The 25,477-nt window shown below is 41.9% G+C and overlaps 1 protein-coding gene across 2 annotated transcripts in view; it reads right to left on the reverse strand.

The window, feature by feature from the left end:
• Nucleotides 1-24,017, reverse strand: part of LOC110529550 (rho GTPase-activating protein 18) — a 42,246-nt gene extending 18,229 nt beyond the window's left edge. Inside the window, exon 1 of one of the 2 annotated variants that reach the window (XM_021611809.3) lies at nt 23,722-24,017. In XM_021611809.3, the coding sequence (XP_021467484.2) occupies nt 23,722-23,861 (140 nt within the window). In that variant the 5' untranslated portion in view covers nt 23,862-24,017. The remainder of the gene's footprint in view (nt 1-23,721) is intronic. The other variant, XM_090242786.1, reaches the window with a different exon arrangement.
• Between the last annotated feature and the right edge of the window lie 1,460 nt (nt 24,018-25,477).

Here is a 25,477-nt window from a genome sequence, read left to right on the forward strand (position 1 = left end):
CCCAATCCACGTGATCAAAGCAGTCTTGAAGCGTGGAATCAGATTGGTCAGACCAGCGTTGAACAGACCTGAGCGCGGGAGCTCAGCTCTCTGTCTATAGGCTGGAAGCAACAAAATGGAGTACTTTTCCTCCTCTGCTGAAAAAATCCTAGGGGAAACACTGAAGAGGACTCCTGATGGGCATCAGAGAGCGGCTAACCTCCCCTCCCCCTATAATCTCTGGTGGTTGCACTTAAAGGGACGCCTAGAGTGGCGTTTTATCAAACCTCAGCAGTTTTACATTCCTTAATGACTGCTACTGCTTTATACACTCGATACTAAACACAGTCAATCTGGGTCATGCCAGGCTACACCTTGGCTTAAATGCAGCAGTCAGCAGTAAGATTTGTTTTACACTACCAAGGTGTCAGCATGCAAGGAGAAATATGTGATGACCTCAATACAAATTAGCCAAGATAATTCCAGTTTAGTGTTCTTCACGGCTGTCTTTCTTGCAGTGAATTGTCATAAACAGGACGGAAGACAAATGAGCTGCAGGCCTTAAAGGCTGTTAGGTCTCACCTAAAGGTCTGTGGAGGTGGTCAAATGAGTATCAGCTCCCTCCTAGCCACAGGACAGGATATCAGTAATACCTGAAATTTCTGGCCCTGGATAAATAACATACAGTACCTGCACAAATCTGAAATTCAGAGAGTGTTGGGGAAATGCTCTCACAAAGCAATTGCTCTGTCTATTTTATTTCTAGTTTGCTTTGATATTTCCACCATGTTTCAATTTTAAAAGAATAAGTGCTGTAATGTTTTTTATTCAAATGTTCAGCCGTGTAATTACCTTTTATGGGGAACAACCCAAAACACAGCACACATATTTGGTTTAGAGGGGCATTTTAATAAACACAACAACCACCAGAAAATGCAGCGAGAAAGAGGAAAGTGTTTCACTGTTAGTAGGTAATCCATCCCAAGTCAGAAATATCTCCCCCGTTAAGAGAAATGATGCAAGGTTTGAACACAGCCACTCAAGATGACCAGGAAGGAAACCAAGTATAACAACAATGCAAACAGCACCAATGTTATCCCACAGCCAGCCCCATTCCATTGAAAGGTCAGCTATTTTGCTGGCTCCAAGATTGACAAACTGCCAGTGCACAAGGACAAAAGGGGAAACAATTTAGTCTTTCTCTAGTGTTTTGCCTTGTCATTTTGCAAACAGACACAAATCCGAGGAGCCATAGTAATACAGTCATACAGAAGATCTGACAGTACAGGTCAGATCAGGGGCACACAGGTATACTGTCCCCTCCGAGGCTTACTAAATCTGAGACTGTGTGGTAAAAAAGTATTTCTACGTAGTGACAGAAAATGCATGCTTTAGCATGGAAACAGGGAATTACAGTACTATCAATCACATGCACTAGCAATCAAGTTTCACTTAACTCATAATACACATTTCAAACATCCACTACGGTTAATACAAGGGCCTATGCCTGTTGGTTACTGCGACAACCCCAACAGAGACATGGAATGTTACTGCTGGGGTTCTATCTGTCTGGCCCTCTACTCTTCTGTAGTGTACACTCTCAGAGGACATCTCATTTCCAGAAGAGTGGAGAATTGGCTGGGTTTACTACTGATAACATGTGGGGGCAAATACTGTAGTACCTAGTGAATGGATGCACCATGGAAACAGTTCCAAGGAATTGAGGCAAAGCTGTACTGGACAGACTGCATGGGAAAGCCCCCAGTGATGGGTTCTGGGAGGTTGTGTTTTGAGATACTGTATGTTCTTTTGTGTAAAAATAATTGCTTGATTGTATTTCTTTGTATTCCTCAAATATAAAATATGTTGTTTTACTCCATTGTTTGTAAATTGTAAACAAACACTGTACACCTTCAAAACATGGTTAAAACTAGGGTTTCAAAGGGTCGGATACTTTCCGCGTAAATTTCCGGAATTTGTCCATGGGAAGTTAAGCCCGGGAATTTGGGGAATTTTGCTTAAATTCATCAAAAAAAGTTAGCTTATAACAGTGAACTTTTTTTTGTGGGATTCACACAAGGCAATTGTAGGTCTTGTGGCATATTTTGGTTAAACTATCCCCAATTCAATGGAATTGTAACCCTCTGCATGCACAGTGTATTCTTCCATCCCATGTACAGCTGATTCTCAAGATGTTGCACACTAATGAGATGCTATTGAGCCCACACTACTATACTGTGTGAGCCAAAGACTACATGCTTTCTGGTCATTTTTGCACTATCTGATGTGTGGAGACATTTCACTGCAGCTAATGTAGAAGGAAAAGCTGTGTACATTTGCAAATACTGTGCAAAATCATATGTGAAGAATGCAACAAAGATGCAGAATCATCTGGCCAAGTGCATAAAGTTCCCTCAGCGCTCACAACAAGCAACCTCTGACAAAAGTCCCTCTACTTTTATTTGAGGTGAAAATTATGAATAAGGCACCTTATCGATAGCAACAGCTCACGGTCCTCCTGGAATCAGAAGTTTTTTTGACTCAATGGAGGAACGTAGTCAGAGAAATGCTGATTAATGTCTTGCTGTGTATGCAACTGGTTCACCTCTGATGCTCAGAGGCAATGTGTATTGGAAGATATTTCTGAATGTTCCCTCGCCCAGCATACACCCCTCCAACTAGACATGCTTTATCTACTAATTTGCTGGATGCAGAGTTCAACAGAGTTGAAGTGAATGTCAAGCAAATCATAGAGAAAGCAGAAAGTTTTGCAATCATCTCTGATGGGTGGTCAAATGTTCGTGGGCAAGGAATAATTAACGACATCATCTCAGTATTCTACAAGAGCACAGACACAAGGGACAACATCTACACTGCAGATGAGCTGAAGGCAGTCATCAATGACCTCGGAACACAGAAAGGTATTGGTCTAAAGTGGAGGTGTCCTACCCTCACATCACACCCATTGGCTGTGCTGCTCATGCATTGAATCTGTTCCTCAAGTACATCATGGCACTGAACGCAATGGATACTCTACAAGAGAGCCAAGCAGACGGTTAGGTATGTGAAGGGTCATCACGTTTTAGCAGCAATCTACCTCACCAAGCAAAGTGAGAAGAATAAGAGCACCACATTGAAGCTGCCTCCTGGAGGGGAAGAAGTCTCCAAGAGGATCCTCCTGGATGATGTATTTTGGGAGAGAGTGGTAAGCAGCCTGAAACTCCTTAAACCTATAGCAGTATCCATTGCACGGATTGAGGGAGACAATGACATCCTGTCTGATGTTTAGACTCTGCTTGCAGATGTAAGAGAATACATCTGTACTGCCCTGCCCACTTCACTGTTGTTCCAAACAGAGAAAACTGCAGTTCTGAATTACATCAAAAAGCATGAAGACTTCTGCCTGAAGCCCATACACACCGCAGCGTACATGTTGGAACCCAAGTATGCTGGCAAGAGCATCCTGTCTGGTGCAGAGATCAACAAGGCCTATGGTGTCATCATTATCGTGTCTCGCCACATTGGCCAGGATGAAGGCAAGGTTCTTGGCAGTCTGGTGATGTACACTTCCAAGCAAGGGCTTTGGGATGGAGATGCAATATGGCAGTCGTAACAACATATCTCATCAGCCACCTGATGGAAGGGACTTTGTGGATCTGAGTCTCTTTCCCCTGTTGCCTCCATCATCCTCCAAATCCTACCAACATCAGCCGCCTCAGAGCGCAACTGGTCTTTGTTTGGGAACACACACACCAAAGCACACAACAGGCTGACCAATACAAGGGTCATTTGGGTCTGACAATGAGCCATTCTCAACAAGGTTGAAAAGTGACAGTGAAGATGAGGCCTCAGAGTCTGATGTTCAAGAGGTGGACATTGAGGAGGTCCAGGGAGAAGACATGGAAGCCTGAGGAAGACAACCAAAGCTTTAGTTTCTAGACTATCATTTTACAGATTGGGAGATGCGATGGATCATTGGGGATCATTCAATATTCCCTTTCTTTTGTTGTTCAGTGAAATAATCCCACGTGAAGCGTTAAAGTTCAATTCGTAACTAAAATGATTGTAGTTATTTATATTGTAAGGATTTAATCATTTGCAATTATGTCTACTTATGATAAGGTAAATGGTTTATGTTTCTGTCTCCATATGATATGGTAAATATATCCAACGCAACAAACATCTACATTTAAATGGTATTAATATTAATTTGCATATATTTCCGTTAATTCCCATATGTTCCCGTTAATTCCCACGGAAAGTTTCCACCTCTGAATATAACCCAAAATGTGCAACACTAGATAAAACTATCATTTTGATTTCATGTATGGTCAGTCCTTGCATCCATAGCCCCGTCTATGAATCTTAGAGAAGTTACATTCCTCCAGACCCATCCCCAAGCAGTGTACCCAAAAAGGTGGTGGGGCGGCTGCTTTGTTTATTGTTGATCTGCAGATTTCCCCTTTAAAGGATGTAAAAAGAGACACAAGTAAGAATAATCTTTACTAATCTCCAACCTCAGGGAACAACAGGAAAGGTAAAGAGAGTGCTGCTGTGTCAATGTAAAAACGATAAAACCACAAACAGCGGCAATAACACTATGATGATAACCCATGTTGATTCTGTGCACTGACTCATGTTTACATTGCTGGAGGTGGTCCTTGAGTTAATATTATATCTCATTCATATTAAACTCAGATGCTCACCTGATTGGAAGGAAATAATCATAACACAGGCTGTTCATTGGCACTTGACTTGAACCCACTAACCCTGCTGTTTTGAACGTTAGAAACTCCAATTGGAGTTATCAGCGAACATAATACTGGCTTTGATTTGGTATAATAACCTGACCAACCACATTATGTAAATAATTCCAAAGGACTTGATCAATTATTGATTCATGCATCATCCACAGAACATGTATACAGTAAGAAAATATATATATGTAAAGGACATCACACTGCTTGCTTAGCGACGACCACTTCCTCCTGATTCACCTCCCACAAGGCTCGAAACCCAGGACCTCTCCCTTGGTAGCACATTTGACTGCTCTCCTGAAGCATCGGTCTCACCAGTCGGCGCCACTGAAAAGTTAACATTCAGCTGCGCAAATGGGGACAGTTCAGACTGAGGAGTAAGTTTCACAAGTTTCACACATCCGCATAACACAAAGCTCCAACACAACCCAATGTCACAGGAAGGCCAAAAAGATCATCAAGGACAACAACCACCCTAGCCACTGCCTGTTCCCCCCGCTATCATCCAGAAGGCGAGGTCATTACAGGTGCATCTGGGACCGAGAGATGGAAAAACAGCTTCTATCTCAAGGCCATCAGACTGTTGAACAGCCATCACTAACATTGAGTGGCTGCTTCCGACATACTGACTCAAATCTCTAGCCACTTTAATAATTACAAATTGGATGTAATAAATGTATCACTAGTCACTTTAAACAATGCCTTTATATAATGTTTACATACCCTTCATTACTCATCTCATATGTATATACTGTACTCTATACCATCTTGCCTATGCCGTTCGGCCATCGCTCATTCATATATTTATATGTACATATTCTTATTCATTCCTTTAAGGTAGTTGTTGTGAAATTGTTAGATTACTTGTTAGATATTACTGCATGGTCGGAACTAGAAGCACAAGCATTTCGCTACACTCGCATTAACATCTGCTAACCACGTGTATGTGACCAATAAAATTTGATGATTTGATTTGTGCATTACCAAATTTACTTGAAATTATTTTGCTGCAACACTGCATCCAAGTTACTTGACATAGGCGTTTCAAAGAGTTGTCAGTCAAGTCAAGCTGATGAATGTCCATCTTTCCAAACTTCCTGGTAGTTAGATATTTTAGTCACTCAAAAGGCTATTTTACATGGTAATCAGAATGACTGTTTGGGACCTTTAAGAGAACGCCATCAGCAGAAATACTGTACGTTGACTTCTGTCATGCAGGTCATTTCTTTAACCAGCCGCAGGCCGCTTGGTCTTGAAAAATGTTGGATAGTTTCCATAGCAACAGTGCATGATCAACTGTATTGAATGTTTTCCACATATCAATATAAAGGTAAAGGGGGATACCAAGTCAGTTGTCCATCTGAATGTATTCAACTGAAATGTGTCTTCCACATTTAACCCAACCCCTCTGAATCAGAGGGCAGAGCAGTGCTGTTTCCTGTGTAGTGTGTTAACTATGTAATTTATTAATAACTATGACATTGGTGTCCTGGCCTAAAGCCTGACTGGTGAGCATTCAGAATACATTTTCCATCTTAAAAAGGACCGCAGTTGAGAACGTATCAAGAGTTCTAATATTTCCGCTAGACATGAACGTTTTGAAATTGGGCGATAATTATTAAGATCGCAGGGCTCACCACCTTTGTGGAGCGGGAGAACAAGGGCCACCTTCCACACCTTAGGAATAATACCCAAGATAATGGATAGATTCAAAATGTGTCAAAGGCTCCAAAATCAGAAGTGCAGGAAGCCGTAGAAGACACAGGTCAAGCATGTCTGCCCAAGATGATTTCTTTACATCAATAATTAAGAGCGCATCCAGAACTTCCCTAGTTGTGACTTGAAGAAAAGAGAACAGTGGGTTACCATTTACAGTAGCAGGCAAGTCTGTGATTAAACAGGGGTGTATCAGAGATGAGCTTGTATCATGAACAGTATTTTCAGAGTTGTCCTTATTGCTGATAATTTACCCTTTCAAATAAATGGGCCCGCTGCAATAAAATGTTGGTTAAACGCGTCAGTTATTTCAGTTTAGTCTGTTATAGTATTGGAGTTCATTAGAACCTCATTGGGCAGAGAGGTGTGGCTGCTTCTTTTTAGCAATTTATTAGCCTTCCAAAACATAGCTGAATAGTCACAAGGGTCAGGAATAGAATTAATGAAATAGATTGATTTAGTCCATTTTATGGAAGCTAAAGTTGTCTGAAGGTGAGCCAGTTAGCAGAGCTACCAGTGTGTCTTGTTTCAGACCAAGCTTTCTTCCTTAGCTGAATTAACTCGGCAAGTTCAGGCGTTGACCAAGGGTTGGCCCTATCTTTAATTCTTAATCTCTTCATAGAAGCACAGAGATAAACATACTAGAGAATTGTTAAAGGGCAAGTTCCACGTCCGGACTGTCATTAACACCAAGAAACCTGAATGGTAAAGGTCATGTAAGAACCCTTGCTCATGGAAGTGTTTAATGTTTGTTTTAATAACAAGGCGTGGTTTAGTTTTAGACATCTTGTGTTTCTGACATAGACTATGGGACAGTGATCACCGAGGTCCATATCAAAACACTACTAGTTGACTATTTATGAGGGTTATTTGTAAGTATGAGATCAATCAGAGTTGATTTAGCAGGACTTTTACATTCAAATGAGTGGGCTCTGAAATCAGTTCAGATCAATACATGCTGATTTAACCCGTGTTGTCTTAAGGGTAAAAAATGACCCGCCACTAAGTTTAACAGCAGAGAAAACCCCCTAAATTATATTTTTTTTCACCTTGAAATGTGATTACTTTTCCTAGTGACCCCAAAATTAGAAAAAGTGAAACATCGCCTTTGTTCATATTTCCATGAAAGCTGTACACCACCAGGGTACAAAGATTGTCTTAGGGTAATTTTTGACCCGGCAGTTATAAAATAATTTACACACCACAAAGACAAAGACAAAGACAAAGACACACACACACACACACACACACACACACACACACACACACACACAGAGATAGAGATTGTGTGCTACTGATTGAACAACACTAAAACTTTCTTGTGCATGTGCAGTATCTCCCCTCCATGACCCCACACATGGCTCAAGTTCACAGACAAAATAAACTACATTTCATATAATAAACATTTCTTGAAAGCATTGTTTACTAATGGTGAATGCAGAGGCTATAAAAGGTGCTGCAGATAACAGTCCCCCCATTTATCTCTTTGGTGAAGCCATGAGTGCATGTTTCAGTGCCCAACAGGTAGTAGATCTGATTTTTTCAGATGTCTAGGAGGAACAAGAGAACAATGATTTAGTAGAGGAGGTATCTGAAGAAGAAGATGGGGAAGAATACAACCCAGAGCACTATGCATAATCTTCAGATGAAGAAGAAATCCCCCAAGCTGAAAGATACATTTTTGTCAAAGAACAGCAAAATAACATGGTCCTTGTCACCGTATGATAACCAGGGCAAGATGGCAGCACAACATTTCATACGGATGACCCCTACATAGGGCTGTTAATCTTAGCGGGTGAGTATAGGTCCCGAGGCGAGGCTACATGTAGTCTCTGGGATGCAAAGAGTGGAAGGGCATTTTCGATGCCACTGAAAGTCTTTCACACTTTCTCAAGAATGCTACAATTTGATCACCGTGAGTGACCTGCAAGACGTGTGAGAGACAAACTGGTGGCCATAAGAGAGGTGTAGGAGAAGTGGGTGGAGCATCTGCCATACCTCTACAATCCTGGGCCTGAAGTAACAGTGGATGAGCAACTGATTCCATTCAGAAGTACATTTTTATTTTCATATCTGTAATATAAGGGATTTCCACTGTTCATTTTATTATCTATTGCTGTAATGTGATTGTTTTCTGTGACCCTGATACTAATTACTGATAGTAATCTCTTTTGTCAAAAGGTACCTGTCCTTTCCGGCAGTATATGCCCAGCAAGCCAGCAAAGTATGGCATCAAGATATGTGTGGCCTGTAACACACAATTCAGCTACGCTTCTAAGATGCAAGTCTACACAGGGAAGCCGACCAATGGAGGCCCGGAGAAAAAAAAGGGGATGCGGGTTGTGCTTGATGTGACAGATGGACTGAGGGGGCACAATGTCACGTCTGACAATTTCTTCACCTCTTATGAACTCAGCCAGCAGCTCCTGAAGAGGAAGATCACCATGGTTGGCAGTTAGAAAGAACAAGTCTGAGCTCCCCCTGCACTCCTCGCAAGGGGGAGAGGGGCCTTTCTCATCAAAGTTTGCCTTCACCCCCACCACCACTCTAGTTTCTTACCTCCAAAGATAAACAAGAATGTGGTTCTCCTAAGCACACTGCACAAAACGGTTGAGATCAGTGATCGTGAGGACAGGAAACCAGCCATATTCCTGGACTACAACCACAACAAAGGAGGCACGGACAACCTGGACAAAGTGATTGGAACTTACAGCTGCAGGAGGATGACTGCCCGCTGGCCCCTGGTCATCTTCCACAACATCATTGATGTGTCCTCATACAATGCCTTCATGATATGGAACAAGATCAACCCTACCTGGATGCCTGATAAACGGAACAAGAGGAGGGTATTCCTGGAGCAGCTGAAAAAGACACTTGTAACCCCACACATTCAAAGCAGGGAGTGCCTTCTCTGCAAAGCAGCCTCTGCAGCGCTTGTGAAAGCTGTTCAGGGGGCTGAATCTTGTCCTGATCCAACTGAGGTTGCAGCTGGGGCAGGCAAGAGGAGGAGATGCCAATTTTGCCACACAAGGAAGAACTGTAAAACAAATACTATATGCTGCACACGTGAGAAATGCATCTACAAAGTCCACGCACACACACTTGCATACTGTCCAACATGTGGTAATTAGAGTTATTGATTTATGTTCTTCATGTTTTTGTTTTGTATCTATTATCATATTCCTATTCATTGTTGTTGTTTATACACCTTGTGGGTGTGGGCAATGGTTAAAAAATAGGAGAAGACTAGTATTTTGTAGTTGAATTCCTCATTGTACAGTATAAGAATATATCACTATGTTGCCAAAAAAGTTCAAGACTGTTATTGTTTCCCTTCAATAAAATGCATTCAAAACTATATTCTGCACATTTCTGCTACTATCTTAGGCTATACAAGTGCTATCTCTTGCTAAACAAATTATGTTTACACCTATGCAGTACCTTTAGCAATAATAATAATAATAATAATAAACCAAATCAAAGTTTATTTGTCACGTGCGCCAAATACGACCTTACAGTGAAATGCTTACTTACAGGCTCTAACCAATAGTGCGAAAAAAATGTATGTGTGTGTAAGTAAAGAAATAAAACAAGAGTAAAAAGACATTTGAAAATAACAGTAGCAAGGCTATATACAGACACCGGTTAGTCAGGCTTATTGAGGTAGTATGTACATCTAGATATGGTTAAAGTGACTATGCATATATGATGAACAGAGAGTAGCAGTAGCGTAAAAAGAGGGGTTGGCAGGTGGTGGGACACAATGCAGTTAGCCCGATTAGTCAATGTGCGGGAGAACTGGTTGGTCGGGCCAATTGAGGTAGTATGTACATGAATGTATAGTTAAAGTGACTATAAATATATGATAAAGTAGCAGCAGCGTAAAAGAGGGGTTGGGGGGCACACAATGCAAATAGTCCAGGTAACCATTAGGTTACCTGTTCAGGACTCTTATGGCTTGGGAGTAAAAACTGTTGAGAAGCCTTTTTGTCCTAATACCGGACTTGGCACTTCGGTACCGCTTACCATGCGAGAGAGATCAGTCTATGACTGCGGTGGCTGGGGTCTTTGACCATTTTTAGGGCCTTCCTCTGACACGCCTGGTGTAGAGGTCCTAGATGGCAGGCATCTTTGCCCCTGTGATATATTGGGCCGTACGCACTACCCTCTGAAGTGCCTTGGGGTCGGAGGCCGAGCAATTGCCGTACCAGGCAGTGATGCAACCGGTCAGGATGCTCTTGATGTTGCAGCTGTAGAACCTTGCTTTGTCGTGCCCTCTTCACGACTGTCTTGGTGTGTTTAGACCATTCTAGTTTGTTGTTGATGTGGACACCAAGGAACTTGAAGTTCTCAACCTGCTTCACTACAGCCCCTGTCGATGAGAATGGGGGTGTGCTCGGTGCTCCTTTTCCTGTAGTCCACAATCATCTCCTTAGTCTTGGTTATGTTGAGGGATAGCTTGTTATTCTGGCACCACACGGCCAGGTCTCTGACCACCTCCCTGTAGGTTGTCTCGTCGTTGTCGGTGATCAAACCTACCACTGTTGCCTGGCCATGCAGTCGTGGGTGAACAGGGAGTACAGGAGGGGACTGAGCACGCACCCCTGGGGAGCTCCAGTGTTGAGGATCAGCGTAGCAGATGTGTTGCTACCTACCCTCACCACCTGGGGCGGCCCGTCAGGAAGTCCAGGATCCAGTTGCAGAGGGAGGTGTTTAGTCCCAGGTTCCTTAGCTTAGTAATGAGCTCTACTTTAGTAAAGAAAACTATCATGACAGGTGTGTTGTAATAAAAACGAGTGATGTCCACTGATTAAATGCAGTCTTTCTGCATTGTGAAGAGGGAAAACCAATATATTCACAAAGTTTGTGATGAATGACAGGTTATTTCTACATGCAAAATAGATTTGGGGTTTAAATTCAATCAAGCTGCTATATTTTAGGGGTTTAAAGGCGGGTCATTGTTGACCCTTAGGACAAGGTGGAGTATACAGAATGTTACACGTGACTACACAAGGTTTAAGACAATCAGACGAGGGATGCTCCTATATCACTATTTCAGAGGCTATGAATGGGGCGAGTGGTTCAGAGGCAGCATTGATTGCTCCTGCTGTGGCAGAGGGAGGGCCATTGGTCCCTGCAGCATAGAAATTAACATTCTGGCAAATAGCAACATGTATAACTACGTCGTAGCTCAAATTGCTTTGGAAGTGAGACATTGAGAGATTGGGTAGCCTTAAAGTTGTATTTTTTTACTTTATTTATAGATTTTCAGATATAACAACAAAAACAGTACAACCCCAAACCCTCATTCTCCCATCCATCCATCACCTCCCTCCCTCAAACCCTTCACTCCCTCCCTCCAAACCACCCACCCGCCAAGGCATCTATAAAAGTAAGCTAAATAGGAAAGAAAAACAGAAACAAAAAGTAATAGAAACAAAAACGGAGAAAAAAAAGTTCAATAAAAATTCTTAGCAGCACAAATGGCCACTAGACAGACATGACTGCTTACCAAACTATATAAAGTAACTTAGTGTAAGACAGGCTCTCCACATTGTAAACTCAGCAAAAAAAGAAACGTCCTCTCAACTGCGTTTATTTTCAGCAAACGTAGCATGTGTAAATATTTGTATGAACATAACAAGATTCAACAACTGAGACATAAACTGAACAAGATCCACACACATGTGACTAACAGAAATTGAATAATGTGTCCTTGAACAAAGGGGGGGTCAAAATCAAAAGTAGTATTCATGGCTTGGAATTTTAGTCACAATACTGTTTTGAACATTATTTTAGGACTGATGCCCAACAGCATTTTGCTCAATTGGCACTGATGAAAATTTCATCAAAAGTGTATTAAAGTGGCTTGGAAATACAATACATTTATACCTTTTGTCATCATTGTGATGTAACCAGATTGACTGTAGGTGCAATAAAATGTTAGCTAGCTAGTTAATATTGAGGGGAGACCAACAGATTTTTAGCTAGCTAAAGTTATCATTGCTAGCTATTTTTGATTAACTTTGCTTACTAATAAAAACATTGTCATATGTATTAAGTAAATTTAACAACATGATAATGATGGCAAAGTTTTTTCCTACCAACTACACTGAACAAAAATATAAACGCAACATGTAAAGTGTTTGTCCCATGTTTCATGAGCTGAAATAAAAGATCCCAGAAATGTTCCATACGCAAAAAACGCTTATTTCTCTCAAATGTTGTGCACAAATTTGTTTACATCCCTGTTAGAGATAATCCATTCCCATTACATTTGTGGCATATCAAGATGCTGAATAAACAGCATGATCATTACATAGGTGCACCTTGTGCTGAGGATAATAAAAGGCCACTCTAAAATGTGCAGTTTTATCACACAACATAATGCCACAGATGTCTTAAGTTCTGAGGTAGCATGTAATTGTCATGCTGACAGCTGGAAATGCCACCAGAGCTGTTAGGGACTAATGGGACAAATGGCCTGTTCCTGGTGCTTCATTGGCCCTGATACCCACTCAGCTAAGGAAAATGGAACTACAAGTGGTGTGCTGCTGTTGTTATGACATCGTGCCAGAGAATTGAATGTTTATTTCTCTACCACAAGCCGCCTCCAACATCAACAACATTTAGAGAATTTGGCAGTACGTCCAACCAGCCTCACAACCACAGACCTTGTGTAACCACGCCAGCCCAGGACCTTCACGTCCGGCTTCTTCACCTGCGGGATCGTTTGAGACCAGCCACCCGGTTAGCTGATGAAACTGTGGGTTTGCACAACCAAATAATTTCTGCACAAATGGTCAGAAACTGTCTCAGGGAAGCTGATATGCATGCTCTTCATCACCAGGGTCTTGTCCTGACTGCAGTTTGGCGTCGTAACTGACTTCAGTGGGCAAATGCTCACCTTCGATGGAAACTGGCACACTGAAGAAGTGTGCTCTTCACGGATAAATCCCGGTTTCAACTGTACCGGACAGATGGCAGACAGCATGTATGTTGTCGTGTAGGCGAGCGGTTTGCTGATGTCAACGTTGTGAACTGAATGCCCCAAGGTGGTGGTGGGATTATGGTATGGGAAGGCATAAGCTACAGACAACAAACACAATTGCATTTTATAAATGGCAATTTGAATGGACAGAGATACCGTGACAAGATCCTGAGGCCCATTGCCGCTCCATCGCCTCATGTTTCAGCATGATAATGCATGGCCCTGTGTTGCAAGGATCTGTACACAATACTGACTGACTGGTTTTCTTATTCACGCCCCTATCTAAGGTATCTGTGACCAACAGATGCATATCTGTATTCCCACTCGTGTGAAATCCATAGATTAGGACCTAATGACTTCAATTCACTAATTTCCTTACAGTATATGAACCGTAACTCATTTTTTCATGTTGCATTTATATTTTTGTTCAGTGTATGTCTACTTTAGCAATGTCATCAACATGTTATGAATGTGTTAGGGTACACTTTCCCCCTTCACCTCTCTAAAATATATGTTTCTGGCTGAATTCACCAGACCATTGAGAGAGGGGTAGAGCTGCCACAGAGTAGGTTTTTACCATCTCTAAATCTGACATGTTGTCAGGACATTAGATCCAGAAGATGGGTGCGTGTAGTGGAACCTCATTTGGCCCCTCTCCAGCTACTGGCAAGCACAATTTTAAATTAGAATAGAAATGGATCTGCTCTGACAGCATTACCAAAATGGATATAAGCAAGAGTAATGCTGGACAGTAAGCCATTTATCTTCACAGACATAGGAGGGGGTGAGGAGGGGTGTAAAGGTGATCAGCTTTATCTCTGCAGCATGACAGGGGCTCTCTCTGACGGCTGATTTGATGACCAAGTCCATCATAACATGGATATCTCTCCTGAGCTCTCAGACAAGTCAAAATGCCTGGGTTTTAAATCTGCATATGTGGTTTTAGTGAAAGGCTGTCACTCATAACAAGGGATTTATTTCTGGTAGGAAAATCTTGAATTAAGATTTATTCCTGCTCACTTTATCCCCATTCTGTGTAGGACATAGATTTAGATTTAGAGGAACATACACTGAGTGTACAAAACATTAAGAATACACCCCTTAAATATTTTGTCTAGCCCATTCACCCTCTAAATGGCACACATAAAAATAAATGTCCTCTCACTGTCAACTGCGTTTATTTTCAGCAAACTGTGTGTAAATATTTGTGTACATATTTGTATGAACATTTATATGAACATAACAAGATTCAACAACTGAGACATAAACTGAACAAGTTCCACAGACATGTGACTAACAGAAATTGAATAATGTGTCCCTGAACAAAGGGGGGGTCAAAGTCAAAAGTAACAGTCTCTGGTATGGCCACCAGCTGCATTAAGTACTGCAGTGCATCTCCTCCTCATGGACTGCACCAGATTTGCCTGTTCTTGCTGAGATGTTACCCCACTCTTCCACCAAGGCACATTTCTGGGCGGAATGGCTCTAGCCCTCACCCTCCAATCCAACACGCCCCAGGCGTGCTCAATGGGATTGAGATCCGGGCTCTTCGCTGGCCATGGCAGAACACTGCCATTCCTGTCTTGCAGGAAATCACGCACAGGACGAGCAGTATGGCTGGTGGCATTGTCATGCTGGAGGGTCATGTCAGGATGAGCCTGCAGAAAGGGTACCACATGAGGGAGGAGGCTGTCTTCCCTGTAACGCACAGCGTTGAGATTGCCTGCAATAACAACAAGCTCAGTCCGATGGTGCTGTCATGACGTTGGCCTGGGGTTAGGTTTATGACAGTCATAAATACCTCTTCCCCCCCTTTTCCTCTCTCTACCCTACTGATGTTACATTTGCAAACCCCTTGGTTAACATAGAGATTCTGGGAACATCATAATGTGGGGTGAAATTAACTATATTCTGGTAATCCGACCAATTGAACATATGCGGTGGTACTTAATGAATATGATGTCAGTTTGGTTGTCATCTGAGACATTCTCATCAATGATGAGATGCCATAAAGTCTACAGTGTAAAGTCTACACATCAAATGCTCTCCATCCAACCTCACTGAGCTCGAGCTGTTTTGCAAGGAGGAATGGGAAAAAATTTCAGTCTCTCGATGTGCAAAACTGATAGAGACATACCCCAAGCGACTTACAAGCTGTAAGCTTTGTAGCGCCACCTTTTGCTGCGATTACAGCTGTAAGTCGCTTGGGGTATGTCTCTATCAGTTTTGCAAATCGAGAGACTGACATTTTTTCCCATTCCTCCTTGCAAAACAGCTCGAGCTCAGTGAGGTTGGATGGAGAGCATTTGTGAACAGCAGTTTTCAGTTCTTTCCACAGATTCTCGATTGGATTCAGGTCTGGACTTTGACTTGGCCATTCTAACACCTGGATATGTTTATTTTTGAACCATTCCATTGTAGATTTTGCTTTATGTTTTGGATCATTGTCTTGTTGGAAGACAAATCTCCGTCCCAGTCTCAGGTCTTTTGCAGACTCCATCAGGTTTTCTTCCAGAATGGTCCTGTATTTGGCTCCATCCATCTTCCCATCAATTTTAACCATCTTCCCTGTCCCTGCTGAAGAAAAGCAGGCCCAAACCATGATGCTGCCACCACCATGTTTGACAGTGGGGATGGTGTGTTGCTTTTACGCCAAACATAACGTTTTGCATTGTTGCCAAAAAGTTCAATTTTGGTTTCATCTGACCAGAGCACCTTCTTCCACATTTGGTGTGTCTCCCAGGTGGCTTGTGGCAAACTTTAACCGACACTTTTTATGGATATCTTTAAGAAATGGTTTTCTTCTTGCCACTCTTCCATAAAGGCCAGATTTGTGCAATATACGACTGATTGTTGTCCTATGGACAGAGTCTCCCACCTCAGCTGTAGATCTCTGCAGTTCATCCAGAGTGATCATGGGCCTCTTAGCTGCATCTCTGATCAGTCTTCTCCTTGTATGAGCTGAAAGTTTAGAGGGACGGCCAGGTCTTGGTAGATTTGCAGTGGTCTGATACTCCTTCCATTTCAATATTATCGCTTGCACAGTGCTCCTTGGGATGTTTAAAGCTTGGGAAATCTTTTTGTATCCAAATCCGGCTTTAAACTTCTTCACAACAGTATCTCGGACCTGCCTGGTGTGTTCCTTGTTCTGCATGATGCTCTCTGCGCTTTTAACGGACCTCTGAGACTATCACAGTGCAGGTGCATTTATACGGAGATTTGATTACACACAGGTGGATTGTATTTATCATCATTAGTCATTTAGGTCAACATTGGATCATTCAGAGATCCTTACTGTACTTCTGGAGAGAGTTTGCTGCACTGCAAGTAAAGGGGCGGAATAATTTTGCACGCCCAATTTTTCAGTTTTTGATTTGTTAAAAAAGTTTGAAATATCCAATAAATGTCGTTCCACTTCATGATTGTGTCCCACTTGTTGTTGATTCTTCACAAAAAAAATACAGTTTTATATCTTTATGTTTGAAGCCTGAAATGTGGCAAAAGGTCGCAAAGTTCAAGGGGGCCGAATACTTTCGCAAGGCACTGTAATAACTACAGAACGAAGCCAACATCAGCGTGAGCTTTGGTTGTGAATGGTATGAACTTTGAACTCTTATTCACTACAGAAGTGATACCTCCTAGCCATTGAGTTAGCAACAGCAGCTGCAAACAAGGGTTAGGAAGGAACAGACAGAGTATCCCGTCTACCACACAACAACGTTACTACAACGTATCCAATTGACCACCAGAGACATTCTTCAAAGGACAAAGGACTCGGTTTGGCAACACGGCCTTCCATCTACCACCAACCTCAGAGTAAATATTTATTGCATTTTCCTTTTCCAAATGGGCGGTAATTTAGAATGCATAAGATACTGTATTTACAATAGCACAGCTTCAACCTTTGTTCCTCAGTCTTCCTGCTCTTTCACTCAAACCCAGCCCCTTTTCTTTTGTGTAACAAGCTGTCATATCTGTTCCGCCCGCTAGGGACATTTTCCTTTATGACGTAATTTGTAATCAAGTTATGATTAATTATGTGTATGTGTAATTCTGTGTGATTAGTTAGGTATTTAGTAAATAAATAATTAAACCCAATATTATATTACTGATTTAACTTGTTAGCCAGGGTTCGTGAAGATATCTGAAAGTTGTAAATTCTAGGTTGAGACTGAATTAAGGTGACGATTAATATTGACTGATATTGATGTAAAATATTACTAGGTCTTTAAGAGTTTATTCGGAAGATAACAGCTCACCCTTTCGTGGTGCCCCGACTCTCTAGTTAATTACATTTACATGATTAGCTCAATCAAGTGCTATTAATTACGGATAAATTATTTTATAGAATAGCATGTCATATCACTTAATCCGGCATAGCCAAAGACACGACAATGCTGTGACACACCGCCCCAGACCAGAGTGCAGGCCTCGATGTAACGCTGATTCCTTCGACGAATCGAACCATCACCCCTGGTGAGACAAAACCGCGACATCGTCAGTGAAGAGCACTTTTTGCCAGTCCCTTCTGGTCCAGCAACGGTGGGTTTGTGCCCATAGGCAACATTGTTGCCGGTGATGTCTGGTGAGGACCTGCCTTACAACAGGCCTACATTCCCTCAGTCCAGCCTCTCTCAGCCTATTGCGGACAGTCTGAGCACTGATGGAGAGATTGTGCGTTCCTGGTGTAACCCAGGCTGTTGTTGTTGCCATCCTGTACCTGTCCCGCAGGTGTCATGTTCGGATGTACCGATCCTGTGCAGGTGTTGTTACTCTGCCACTGCGAGGACAATCAGCTGTCCGTCCTGTCTCCCTGTAGCTCTGTCTTAGGCGTCTCACAGTACGGACATTGCAATTTATTGCCCTGGCCTCATCTGCAGTCCTCATGCCTCCTTGCAGCATGCCTAAGGCACATTTACGCTTTTTCAGAGTCAGTAGAAAGGCCTCTTTAGTTTCCTAAGTTTTCATAACTGTAACCTTAATTGCCTACCGTCTGTAAGCTGTTAGTGTCCACAGGTGCATGTTCATTAATTGTTTATGGTTCATTGAACAAGCATTGGAAACAGTGTTTAAACCCTTTACAATGAAGATCTGTGAAGTTATTTGGATTTTTACGAATTATCTTTGAAAGACAGGGTCCTGAAAAAGGGATGTTTCTTTTTTTGCTGAGTTTATTTATGGGGACCAGGTTAAGTCAAACTTTTGTCGGGACCCATGCACATGGTATCTAACCTTCTCCAGAGGCAGAGATGACATCACCTCCTTAAACCACAGCATTAAGGAGGAAGCCTTTACAGACTTCCAGTGAAAGAGGACATTCTGGTCTAGGGGAAGTACCCCAAAAATGGCAGTGACCGTGTTGGGGCTAACAGTTGTATTACATGTGAGAATGACTCAAAAATGGGGTCTCAGAGGCCACTCAAAGATTGGCATAAACAAAACTGGACTCTAGTGGCATCTCAAACACTTGGGGTCAACATTTGGGTGTATTTTTGCCAATCCGTCATTTGAGTGATGGACACGGTGCAAAAGTATAAACTGAATAACCCCATGCCTTATGCAAAATGACGATGTGTGGATAAGCTCAATAGTTTGTTGACACATATAATCTTGTAGTTCGCCACCTACAGTATGTCATGTTCCCATGCAGATTTTGTATTTGCAATGGAAGTCGGATTAATGTTCTGTATTATGTCGTATAATCTGGAGATTGTGCCCTTCAGATAAGGGTTAAGATCTAAGCACCTCTCAACGACACATAGTTGGCTCGAGTGGAAATTAAGGAAAATGTTTTTTGGGCAAAGTTGCTAGTTTGCAGGATTCTAAAAAAGTGTGTATTGGGAATATTATGGTCAACCCTCAGAGTATGGAATGAGATGAATGTGTTATCAACAAATAGGTCACAAAAAAACACCAGACCGTGCCTATGCCAGAACTGGAATGTTGTGTCAATGACAAAAACCTTTTGCAATTATTAGCACACCTGAAAACTGTTGTTCTGATTAAAGAAGCAATAAAACTTTCCTTCTTTAGGCTAGTTGAGTATCTGGAGCATCAGCATTTCTGAGTTTGATTACAAGTACATTAGAGTGTCTAGTTTGAGAAACAGACGCCTCACATGTCCTCAACTGGCAAGCTTCATTTAATAGTACCCGCAAAACACCAGTCTCAACGTCAACAGTGAAGAGGTGACTACGGGATGCGGGCCTTCTAGGCAGAGTTGCAAAGAAAAATCCATATCTCAGACTGGCCAATAAAAAGAAAGTATTAAGATGGGCAAAAGAACACAGACATTGGACAGAGGCAGGTTGGAAAAAAGTGTTATGGGCAGACAAATGTAAGTTTGAGGATCACATAGAAGAACATTCAGGAGATGCAGAAAAAATGAAAAGATGCTGGATGAGTGCTTGACACCATCTGTCAAGCATGGTGGAGGCAATGTGATGCTCTGGGGGTGCTGGTAAAGTGGGAGATTTGTACACTTATCACTCCATTTTGCAACGCCATGCCATACCCTGTGGACGGCGCTTAATTGGAGCCAATTTCCTCCTACAACAGCACAATGACCCAAAAGCACAGCTCCAAACTATGCAATAACTATTTAGAGAAGAAGCAGTCAGCTGGTATTCTGTCATTAATGGAGTGGCCAGCACAGTCACCAGATCTCAACCCTATTGAGCTGTTGTGGGAGCAAGAAGTGCCCATCAAGCCAATCCAACTAGTGGGAGGTGCTTCAGGAAGCATGGGATGAAATGTCATCTTTCCTCAACAAATTGTCAACTAGAATACCAAAGGTCTGCAAGGCTGTCATTGCTGCAAATGGAGGATTCTTTGACAAAAGCAAAGTTTGAAGGACACTACTATTTCAATTAAAAATCATTATTTATAACCTTGTCAACGTCTTGACTATATTTCCTGTTCATTTTGCAACTCATTTCATGTGTGTTTTCATGGAAAACAAGGACATTTCTAAGTGACCCCAGACTTTTTAACGGTAGTGTGTGTGTGTGTGTGTGTATGTGTGTATATATTAGAAGTCGACCGATTAATCGGAATGACCGATTAATTAGGGCCGATTTCAAGTTTTCATAACAATCGGAAATCTGTATTTTTGGACACAGATTTGGCAGATTTTTTTTAATTACACCTTTATTTAGCTAGGCAAGTCAGTTAAAGAACACGTTATTATTTTCAATGACGGACTAGGAACGGTGGGTTAACTGCCTTGTTCAGGGGCAGAATGACAGATTATTTCCTTGTCAGCTAGGGGATTCAATCTTGCAGCCTTACGGTTAACTTGTCCAACGCTCTAACCACCTGCCTTACATTGCACTCCACGAGGAGCCTGCCTGTTACGCGAATGCAGTAAGAAGCCAAGGTAAGTGGCTATCTAGCATTGCATTTCTCTTATAAAAAACAATCAATCAATCATAATCACTAGTTAACTACACGTGGTTGATGATATTACTAGTTTATCTAGCGTGTCCTGCGTTGCATATAATCGATGCGGTGCGCATTCGCGAAAAAGGACTGTCGTTGCTCCAACGTGTACCTAACCATAAACATCAATGCCTTTCTTAAAATCAAAACACAGAAGTATATATTTTTAAACCTGCATATTTAGCTAAAATAAATCCAGGTTAGCAGGCAATATTAACCAGGTGAAATTGTGTCATTTCTCTTGCGTTCATTGCATGCAGAGTCAGGGTATTTGCAACAGTTTGGGCAGCCTGGCTCATTGCGAACTAATTTGCCAGAATTTTACATAATTATGACATAACATTGAAGGTTGTGCAATATAACAAGAATATTTAGACTTAGGGATGCCATCCGTTAGATAAAATACCGAACGGTTCCGTATTTCACTGAAAGAATAAACGTTTTGTTTTCGAAATGATAATTTCCGGATTCGACCATATTAATGACCAAAGGCTCGTATTTCTGTGTGTTATTATGTTATAATTAAGTCTATGATTTGATAGAGCAGTCTGACTGAGCGATGGTAGGCAGCAGCAGGCTCGTAAGCATTCATTCAAACAGCACTTTTGTGTGTTTTGCCAGCAGCTCTTTGCAAGCACAGCTCTGTTTATGACTTCAAGCCTATCAGCCTAATGGCTGGTGTAACCGATGTGAAATGGCTAGCTAGTTAGCTGGGTGTGCGCTAATAGCGTTTCAAACGTCACTCGCTCTGAGACTTGGAGTAGGTATTCCACTTGCTCTGCAAGGGCCGTGGCTTTTGTGGAGCGATGGGTAACGCTGCTTCGAGTGTGGCTGTTGTCGATGTGTTACTGGTTCGAGCCCAGGTAGGTGCGAGGAGAGGGACGGAAGCTATACTGTTACACTGGCAATACTAAAGTGCCTATAAGAACATCCAATAGTCAAAGGTTAATGAAATACAAATGGTATAAAGAGAAATAGTCCTATAAATACTATATTAACTACAACCTAAAACCTCTTACCTTGGAATATTGAAGTCTCATGTTAAAAGAAACCACCAACTTTCATATGTTCTCATGTTCTGAGCAAGGAACTCAAACGTTAGCTTTTTTACATGGCACATATATCACTTTTACTTCTCCAACACTTTGTTTTTGCATTTTTTAAACCAAATTGAACGTGTTTCATTATTTATTTGAGGCTAAATAGATGTTTATTGATGTATTATATTAAGTTAAAATAAATGTTCATTCAGTATTGTTGTAATTGTCATTATTACAAATAAATAAATACATTTTTTTATTATTAAATCGGCCGATTAATCGGTATCGGCTTTTTTGGTCCTCCAATAATCGGTATCGGTATCGGCGTTGAAAAATCATAATCGGTCGACCTCTAGTTAGAATTAGGGTTAGAGGGGCCCCCCGAATGGGGCAGTGGTACCTGTGCCACTAGAAACCTTGGGTTCGAGTCCAGGCTCTGCCACAGCCAGCCAGATGTCCTTGTCCCATTGCACACTAGGGTTAGGGTTAGGGTTAGGTGTAGTGCACACTGACACGGTTGCCAGGTGTACGGTGTTTCCTCTGACACATGGTGCAGCTGGGTTAAGTGGGCATTGTGTCAAGAAGCAGTGTGGCTTGGTTGGGTTTTGTTTCGGAGGATGCACGGCTCTCAACCTTCGCCTCTCCCGAGTACGCAGCGATGAGACAAGACTAACTACCAATTGGATACCACGAAATTGGGGAGAAAAAGGGCAACAACAAAAAATGTGGTTTAGGTTTGTGTGTGTATATGTCCTCTGAGCATCTCTCTTTTGCCAAGGTAACCTGACAGGTTACCTGACAGGTGTGGTATATTAAGAAGCTGATTAAACAGCATGATCATTACACAGGTAAACCTTGTGCTGGGGACAATAAAAGGCACTCTAAAATGTGACGTTTTGTCACACAACACAATGCCACTGTTGTCTTAAGTTTTGAGGAAGCTTGCAATTGGCATGCTGACTGCAGGAATGTCCACCAGCGCTTTTGCCAGAGAATGTAATGTTAATTTATCTACCATAAGCTGCCTCCAACATCATTTTAGAGAATTTGTCAGTATGTCCAGCCGGACTCACAACCGCAGACCATGTGTAACCACGCCAGCCCAGGACCTCCACATCTGGCTTCTTCACCTACGGGATCATCTGCGTAAAAAAGCCCTATACTGGGGGTAAACTAATTCTGATTGGCTGGGCCTGGCTCCCCAGTGGGTGGGTCTTTCTCCCAAGTGGGTGGGCCTCTGCCTTTCCAGGCCCACCCAAAGCTTTGCCCCTGCCCAGTCATGTGAAATCCTTAGATTAGGGCCTAATGAATTTATTTAAATTAGCTGATTTCCTTATTTGAACTGTAACTCAGTAAAATCGTTGAAATTGTTTCATGTTGCGTTTATATTTGTGTTCATTATATATCCTGTAAGGGCTTGCTCTAAGGTTTTCTCTAGTCTAATAAAAAGTGGGGTTATGGACAGTCGAATTATGGCATAATGACGTAGCCTAGTTTAGCCTACACTTGGTATTTATACTGCTTGCCTTGTCATACACTCGGGTGTATCGTCACTGCTTGTTTAGTCAATGAACTCATTCGATTTCAAATATCCATCATAGAAAACAATGTATCAACACATGGAAAAGACAGCGGTGGCTTGAAGGCTACTTACTGAGTGTTCTGTTAGAGGTCAGATTACAAGCCGGACAACTGGTAGCCATATCTGACTAAAAAGAGAATATGCTAGGCAACTGCACCTCTCAAGCGGCAATGTTACATACAGTACGCTATGTTCAATAACAGACTATCCGCTCACCTCAACGATGAAGACTCGATCTCTTCGACATTATTGACAACTGAGGCGGGAGGTGAAACTTCACTATTGCTAAAATACCCGGTCAAGATTACTCCCTTGGCGTCCTGCTGGCGATTCATGTTGCGCGACTCATGCTGCATTATTGTTGCAGTTCGCAGGTGATTTAGAATGTACACAGCTCTAAGGGTAGTAACGCTGTGTGTGAGAGGGGAGCTGTTTCAATGATCTCACTCACTGCCTCCCCGATAACATGGATAATCAACAGCTGCCTGAAAGCACCGCCCAGAATGCCGCTGAGTCGTGTAATTTGGGCTGAGCCACTCCTATAAACCTCCTATAAACCTATGAAAGATCACTTTTTTTCTTGTCCCAACCTTCTATCGTATCTACTTACTTTATATGGTCCACCAGCAATTGGCCCCAGCACTACTAATATCCTACCTGAGGCATTAATTTGTCAAGTAACAGGGCACTGACCTGAAAACAGCACAATCATGTTTTACTGCTCTAATATTCCAAGTTACTGTATGTTATAGCTCTTCCTTGGCCTACATTGATATTAATTCTGATTCAGGATGCATTATAATGCTATATAATTCCACCTGTACTTAGTGAATTGGAATTCACCGTTCTGATCCTGATATTGATCTGATGTCCTCTGTGACTATTGCATAGTGTTATGGATTCATGGCTTTTAAGCCTGCATTATCTTGGTCTTATAGCTGTGTAGTAAGGCTGTAATAACTGCAGTACAACAGTTATTTAATTTGCGTATTTTGTGTTATTTATGTCAATGTCCATATCTCCAATTAGAATATTGATTTAGGAACTATGTAGGGGCTCTGGTGCGTGCCAGAAGAAAAAGCCATTATGTTACACTTACAAACTGTTACATTCAGTTCCAATCAATTAGTAAATATGTATTAGCCTGGCACGCTGAATCGGAAGACCTTTCTCGTGGTGTGATTAGTTATCAGACCAGCTCCAACGCGCCTCATAGGTTTCACATCTGAGCAGCATTGGCCATTACAATAAAGGCCTCCCATAATACAGTAAATTAGTAGGCTACCTCTATACTGCCATCTGGTGCTCGGTTACAACATGTTCTATGTCTGTTGGGTGCAGCAGAGGAAATCCCTTTGTTTTCGATTCACTGGTAATGATGCTCAAAAACAATCTGGGTTCATTGCTGCGATAACGTCTATCAGTGGGAGTGTATAGAACAAAATGGGGGCAGTATTAATCACAATTAAATACTTAATAGCCACTAAACTAAGCAAACTAACTTAAAATAATATCACTGTAGGTTAAATGAAATGTTACTGTTGGTATTGAATTTTACATGGTAATGGCTGGTACCAGTCATCATACATAGACTGTTTGGTTAGGACTGGTTAGGCACTTGACCTTTCGGATTACAAATTATGCCATGTATTTTGTGCTTATCATGGCTTCATAGTCATAGTCAGATTAGAAAATGGATCTGATGGTAAGTCTACTGCTAAATCTACTGCTGGTAAAGAGGTCTGCCCATTATAAAGCATAGCTCTGTTTTCTTGACATCTAAGTCAAGCAGACAGGTCCTACAGGCCCTAGTTTTGTCGCATCTGGAATACTGCCCAGTTATGTGGTCAGGTGCAGCAAATTGCAGTTGTTCCAGGACAGAGCAGCACGTATTGCACTTTGATGTACACAGAGGACGAATGTCAATAACATGCATTTCAATCTCTCCTGGCACATGTAGTGCTATGTACTG

The sequence above is a fragment of the Oncorhynchus mykiss genome, chromosome 8 (genome assembly GCF_057628025.1).
Source record: "Oncorhynchus mykiss isolate SJ-2025 chromosome 8, ASM5762802v1, whole genome shotgun sequence".
NCBI lineage: Eukaryota > Metazoa > Chordata > Actinopteri > Salmoniformes > Salmonidae > Oncorhynchus > Oncorhynchus mykiss.